The sequence below is a fragment of the Falco peregrinus genome, chromosome 9, assembly GCF_023634155.1.
Source record: "Falco peregrinus isolate bFalPer1 chromosome 9, bFalPer1.pri, whole genome shotgun sequence".
NCBI classification, from domain to species: domain Eukaryota; kingdom Metazoa; phylum Chordata; class Aves; order Falconiformes; family Falconidae; genus Falco; species Falco peregrinus.
In genome coordinates, this window is record NC_073729.1 from 9831900 (window position 1) to 9838701 (window position 6802).

General features: G+C 53.7%; 1 protein-coding gene across 1 annotated transcript; it reads left to right on the plus strand.

Moving 5' to 3' along the window:
• Positions 1-2634: 2634 nt before the first annotated feature.
• Positions 2635-5837, plus strand: ADM (adrenomedullin). The gene is made up of 4 exons (XM_027778435.2): positions 2635-2855; positions 3454-3564; positions 3865-4005; positions 4531-5837. The coding sequence occupies exons 2-4, from the start codon at positions 3467-3469 to the stop codon at positions 4832-4834; spliced, it is 543 nt and encodes a 180-aa protein (XP_027634236.2). The 5' UTR covers positions 2635-2855; positions 3454-3466; the 3' UTR covers positions 4835-5837.
• The last annotated feature ends 965 nt before the right edge of the window (positions 5838-6802 follow it).

Consider the following 6802-nt stretch of genomic DNA (forward strand, 5'->3'; position numbering starts at 1 on the left):
GTAAACAAGTACAAGCCCTGGATGTTCCTCCAGCCCGGCTTCCCCACAATGGGTATAAGGCAGCAAGCATCCTGAGGAGACCTTACACTTCAGAGGAGAGCCTGGTCTTGCTGAACTGCACAGCATTGCCTCAGAATATTAGTTTATGAATAATATTTCCATGGAACATTCTGTGTAACTTTTTTCAAAATGGAAATAACTCACTATTTATGAAATCAATTTTTAAAGTGGCTACTGTTACCTCATTGTGCAAATTCAGTGACTATTGCTCATTTCCAGACTGCATGAGAATGCAAGTGCTTAGGAAGAACAAAATGAGCATCTGAAGAAAGAACATTATGTTTTGTGCTAGATTTGAAGCAGCTTTATACCTGCTGAAGCCCTTTCACAAATCACATCAGCAACAAACCCATAACTTATGTGCCAAAGTTTGCCTCCTTGTGAATTTGAGGGAGCTAATTTTGTATCACAAAAATGGCAGTTGTAGGCAGTAAGGGAACTCACAAGTGAGTTGTGTCACTACTATTGTTACTATTCCTCAACCAACATATGCTTCTTTCTGCATTGTTTGCCTAAGAGTATACAAAATACACTTCCCGTTTAGCCAAGGATTTTAGTGAGGGGTTTTCCAGCGTTTGTGGAAGTGTGGGATTTTTTTACTGGAACAGGAGACTTAATTTGAATCAAAGCAACGCTCATCACACGAACTCCTGCGGATAGTTTTCTATTCGGAAGAGTTAGATTCAGTTTCAACTTCTGCTGATCAAGGAAACGCTTGAACTCGCTGAGCCTGGGCTGCCTCTTGAGGTCTCCGAAGTCCAGCCGTGGTGGTCTGATGCAGTTGTGCAGCTCTGGCCACGACACAGTCCCGTTGCAGCCCACCTACCTTCCCTCTTCTTCCTCCCCGAGTCCACACGCCAGCCCCTCGCCCCGCGCCTTTCTGCCTCCCCGCTCCGTGGGGAGGGCAGCGGGACGGCGGCTCCGCGGAGCCGGCGGGCGGAGGGGACGAGGGGGACCACGGGGCTGACCCGCTGGCTCCGGCGCCCCGGAGCCGCTCCGGTCCCGCCCCGCGCTCTGGCCGGGCAGGTGCGGCGGCGGAGCGGATCCGGGCTTGCCCCGGCGGCCAGCTCACGGCCGGGATCCGGGCTTGTCCCGGCGGCCAGCTCACGGCCGGGGAAACCGCCTCGCCCCACGGAGCCGCGGCGGGGCCGGGGCAGGAGGCTGCCCGGCCGGGGGGTGCGCTGGGGAGCGCGGCCCTCGCTGTCGGCGGGTGCCGGCGGAGGGGCGGCAGAGGCCGGGGTGGCGGCTCCCGGGCCAGCCTGCCGCCGTGCAGGTAGGTGCCGCAGACAGAAGACTCCAGATGCCTGGACGCTGCTGACGAGCGGGAGAGGGAGCACCTCAGACCGAGTCAGCCGTGCACTGGGAAGTTTCCGTCATCCCTTCGCACATGCCTTTCCAGGGTGTTGTTATATACCGCGGTTATCTAGAAAGGCAGAGTCACGAGTACGCTCACCTGATTTTTGAAACACTTTGCTTGGGGCAAGATGAGAGCAACATCTGGCACACTCCAGTTCATTCCTTCCTCACGAGTATCTCTCACTGGGAAGAGGACCCCCACGCCCCAGGGCGCCGGTCTCCTGGTGCATCTCCCTTGGTTCCGCTGAGTTTGCATTGCGAGAACTGAAACGGTCTGTCTGGTGCTGGCTTCCAGCACCCCCTGCGAAGCCGGACCTCTGTATTTCTGAAGCGTCACGGAGCAAAGATGTTAAGAGACTGTAACACAACCACCACCACAACAAAACCACCAAAAGAAACAAAGAAAAAAACCCAAAAGGTAGGCAGGCTGAGGTTTTGCTGCTGGCCAGCCGGGAGAATGCTGTTAGAGACCTTGATCCGGCACTGGTTTAGCTTCATAAGCGGGGAAGTCAGTGCACGAACGCATATAAAGGTTTGCGGACTGGGGGTAAAAGGACCACGGCAGGTCCTCCCTGGCGTCCTCAGCCCCAGGCACTGCAGGGAGCCTGTCTCTGCCCCAGCGTGACACCGCTTCTTTGTTCACAGGCACAGAAGGGCGCTCCAACCTTCACCTTCCAAACCCATTTGAACTGTGATTTATTGGAATCGATCAAGTAAATCAAATACATTTTATTAGATGAAAAATGCACCTAAGCTGAGTCATAAATATTAATGATGCCTGGTTTGTCACCTCCTTACTTATGTGAAGAAGGCTGGCATTCATTACAGTTAGTCATTATAATTCACGTTGTCCAAATATGGGGTTATTTTTGGAACTTTGGTATTTGATGGATTTGCATGGATTTTGAAATTGGTTGAGTTCTAGCTCCCACTCCCCTGCTTCCACCCACCTAAAGGTAAGATGCCTGTAATGAGAAATTATGCTACAGAGCGTGTAAACATAATTATACATCGGCAGTTATAAAGTCTGTCCCCCGTAAAACAGACTGAGAGGTTTAACAGATTTTGCAAGTTATGCCAAGACTCGGAATCCACACCTAAAAGCAGTCGTTATAATTAACAAAATACCAAGGGGGTTGTTTGAGATAATTTTCAATAATCCTCTTATTTTTACCCTAGTATGGGTTGCCCCCAGTTCACGCTAGAATGATTAAGAAGTGCTTGGGATGTGGGGGTGGGGGTAAGTGTCAAAGAAAAATCGCCCGGCCACGCCAAGGTCCACCCACTTCCCCCGCGCCGCTCTATAAAGGCGGCGGTGGAGCGCAGCTCGGCGGTGGTTACTCCAGGCACACAAAGGAGTTCTCGCTCCTCAGGAAACCCTGCAACTTCGGATCGCTACTACAAGAACATTTGTCTCTGTGGATTATCCTCACTGTCAGGTAAGAACTACTTTTTTCCTGCCTCGGCGGCAACAACAACAACAAAAAAAAGAGATGCAGGGGAGGTGGAGAGGAAATGAAAATTTACTAAATCTGGACTGTTTTGAAGAGCTTGGAGTTATGCTGCAGAGTCTTGCACTGGCTTTTGGCATCAGCTGCAGTTTACAACATAAGATCCAGAACTAGCTGGTTTTGCGTATGAAGTGGGAAGATGAGCTATTAGGGGATCAACTTCCAGGCAGCAAAAACACTTGCTGGAGTTTGGAAACGATGCGTCTGATAGCCAGCTCTCCCTAATCTCATGGGTTTGCTAAATCCTAGTGCGAGCCGCTGGGGGTATTCTGGAAATCCTGCTGCTTTCCAGCCGCCTCTGCAAGTAAAGCTCTCGACAAACGTAAACTTTGGAGGCTCTGTTATTTACTCTGCGATAAGTTGCTGGGCAAATACTAGCTTCTGGTTCATATCGCACACAAAGTCCCCGGTAGCCTGGGGGCTCTCCGAGGGAAGGAGCTCTCTGCAATCACCAAAAATGAAGGACAGTCCTTAGTTGACTTTTATTAGCAACCCTGCTTACAGTTCTTCTCTTTCCCTCCACCAGGAGCCCAGCCAGAATGAAACTAGTTCACGTAGCCCTGCTCTACCTCGGCTCCGTGACCTTCTTCGGGGTGGATGCTGCACGGGTGGATGTAGCGACAGAGTTCAAAAGAAAGTGAGTACAGGAGCGCCCTCCTGCCAGCGCCCCCCCCCCCCGGGCTCCGGCCGTGATCGGAGGGACTGGACCTCCTGCGGGAATTGCACAGCTCCTTAAAGGCCTCATGTCCCCCCGCGCCCCCCCCCCCCCAAAAAAAAAAACCCCAAACACCCCAAAACCCAAATAAACCAAACAACAAACCACCACCAAAAAATCTCGGCGCTGGCAAAGATTATCGCCCCTCCAATGTATTTGGTTTGGCTCCCGCCCCGCAGGCTTGCGCTAACAGGCTGTCCTCTTCCCTTATGCTTCTTTCAGATGGACGAAATGGGCATTGAGCCGAGCCAAGCGGGACGTGAAGCCTTCGGGCGCGCTCCGAGGGCTGGGGGCAGCCGCCAACGTGCAGCTGCTTATACGGACCCAGGACGTGAAGGAGGATCCCCGAGTCTCGCATCCCAGGTAATTTTCCGCCCCTTCTGGGCTCGGGTACTTGCTCGAGGCAGTGGAAACTTTTCAGGGTCCCCACGTTTCCGGGTGTTTAGGCTTATTCTCGCAATAGATCTCCCGAGCCCCGGGACAGGTCCTGCCCGGGCTGCACATCGCGCTGAAAGCAGCCTCCCGTCTCCCTTTCCCCGCGCTCTTCAGCTGGCGGGAGATAGCAGCGCCTGTACTGTTAAAGTCAAATATAAATAGTAACTTGAGCTCTGGATCCATAGATAAAGTAACAGCCGTGAAACGGCGGGGCCTCTCCTCCCACCGGCAGCAAACTCTGCTCTGCGAGCGTATCCGTCCCTCTCCCGCCGCTCGGCGGAGGGCAGAGCCGGGGGGTGCTGGGGGTGGCGGTGCTGGGGGTTTTGCATTGTAGGGACGGGCCCGCCTCCAGCCCGTGGGCTGCCTGCCCTCCCCGCCCCAGACCCACCGGGTCCCCTCCTCCGGGTCCCCCCTGCGCTGTTCTCATGCCCGCTCTCTCTTCCTGCCTCGCAGCAGCCGGGAGGATGCTCACATCCGCGTCAAGCGCTACCGCCAGAGCATTAACAGCTTCCCCCACTTCCAAGCCATCCGCACGGGGTGCCGGTTCGGGACGTGCACGGTGCAGAAGCTGGCCCACGACATCTTCCAGCTGACGGACAAGGATAAGGACGACGCCGCCCCCGCCAGCAAAATCAGCCCCCAGGGCTACGGCCGCAGGCGGCGCTCCCTGCCCGAGCCCCGCAGCCCGGCGCGCTTCCCCTGGGCCGGCCGGCGCTCCCGGACGCGGCGGCCCTTCGCCCCCGTGCTCGGGGTCTGAGCGCCGCGCTTCCCGGCCGAGGCCGCCTCGGACAGATGGACTGTGACACGGACGCTCCGGAGGGCCGCCGCCGCCGCTCGGGAGCCGCCGCCAGAGTTCGCGGAGAGCGCCGGTCCGGGCGGGACCCCGGCGCGCCCTCCCGCGCAGGGGGCAGCGGAGCGGCGGAGCGGGGCGAGGGGCAGCCGGCGCGGACAGGCGGCGCGGGGAAGCTGTGAAGGCCGCGTCCCGCCGGGGACGCGCAGGGCTGCCCCACCACCCCCGCCCGCACGACCGGGCGCTCACGGACGCTTTACCCTCCCCGGCCGAGGCACGGCCGGCGCCCGGGACTGGAAGGCGCCCGGCCCGCGGCCTCCGGAGGCGCTGCTGCCGCGCCGGCCGCCATGTCGCCCCCTGCCCCGCCGCTGCACCCGGAGGGGCCGGGCCTTCCCCGCCGGCCGGCGGCGCTCCGAGCTGCCCGGGCCCCGCTACCCCGAGCGGGGTGGCTCAGGGGCGCCCCGCGGCCCCGGCCTCGCCCCCCGCCCCGAGCGCGCCTAGGGGCGCGTCCCGCCCCCGGCCAGGCCGGCCACATCTGCTCTACCCTCTGCGTTATCTGCACCCGGCAGGGAATCGGACACTCACCAGTCCCTGCGGGGACTGCGACATACTTGAACGTCACAGAGAGGAAAAGTGCAATTGTACGTGGTTTTTGTTAATTATAAGTGCGGTGTGTGTGGATCATGAGATACGTATCGGTATTTAAGATTGTTCTGTGTCATGTCCTGTTTGTATCTTTTTTTTGGAAAATATATTTTATTTTTATACGTTTTACATATATATATTGCATAAGGGCATTTTAAATCATTGTATCCCTCTATTTTTCATATCGTGAATGTCAAACGTTAAACTTTTTTTTTTCCCATACCTTTTTTTTATCTTGCATTCCAGACTGGTGAAAGATGTAGAGAATGTATCAGCTGTTCTCCATGGGTAATATGTGAAATAAAATAAACACTATTACATAAAACAGGGCTGTTATGTTCTTTTTAGTGGGGGCAGGTGGTAAAGATGAAGGATTTCTTACTGTGGTCAGCCCTACCCTTATATCCTAGCACAGCAGTTCTGTGACAGCCTGAAACTCTTCAGTTACAGCCTTTGTTAGCAGCCACCTTATCTCGTGAAATCAAGTAAACTCGATGGCAAGCACGTATCTTAAAATCCCAGGGCAGATCTGTTGAGAAGGCTCTAAGGCCTTTTTCTACCCACATGTTCCAGCCAGGGCTGAAACGTGTCACAGCTTGGATTGATCCTGCAAGTTTATTTTTTGCCATAATTAATCAGAGAAACAACTGCACACTTCAACATTGCACAACAAAGTAACAGATTTATTGAGGGAGGACGTTCCAAAAATGGTCGTGGCAGCTTCCAAGGTTATTTATGTTGAAGGATTTCCTGGGCCACAGTTCAGGTTAAAGTTAAATGGTGACCAGTTCAGTGCAGGCAGAACATCTTGGATAAAAGCTTAGCATTAGGGATTTTGTTGTTTTGTTCTTTTTTTTTTTTTTTTCTGTTCCCCCCTTTTTTTTAAAAAACGTATTCCAACCGCAGACCAGAAAACAAATGTGAAACTGAACATTAATGTACCACCAGCACCATCTATTGGTATCTAATCTTTGCACTCCAAGAAAACAAACCTAAAAACTAAACAAGTGTAATAGAATAACACCCTGGGTAAAACATACCCTTTCCTCTGTTTTACAGTATCTCTAAACATAGTTAACATATACGGGAGGGGACTGGTAGAGTAAATGAAGTGGGCATGTTTTTTTACCCAATACTAAATGCCTAAGGAACATATATTTAAAATAAAAATTCAGCAGAACTGTCAATGACACCTTTCCAGGAATACTGTTGCAAAAAACCTTGGGTAGGAATCCAGTTGAATAGATACCAGGCATATATTTATAATAATTTTTCTTTCCAAAGTTTTGA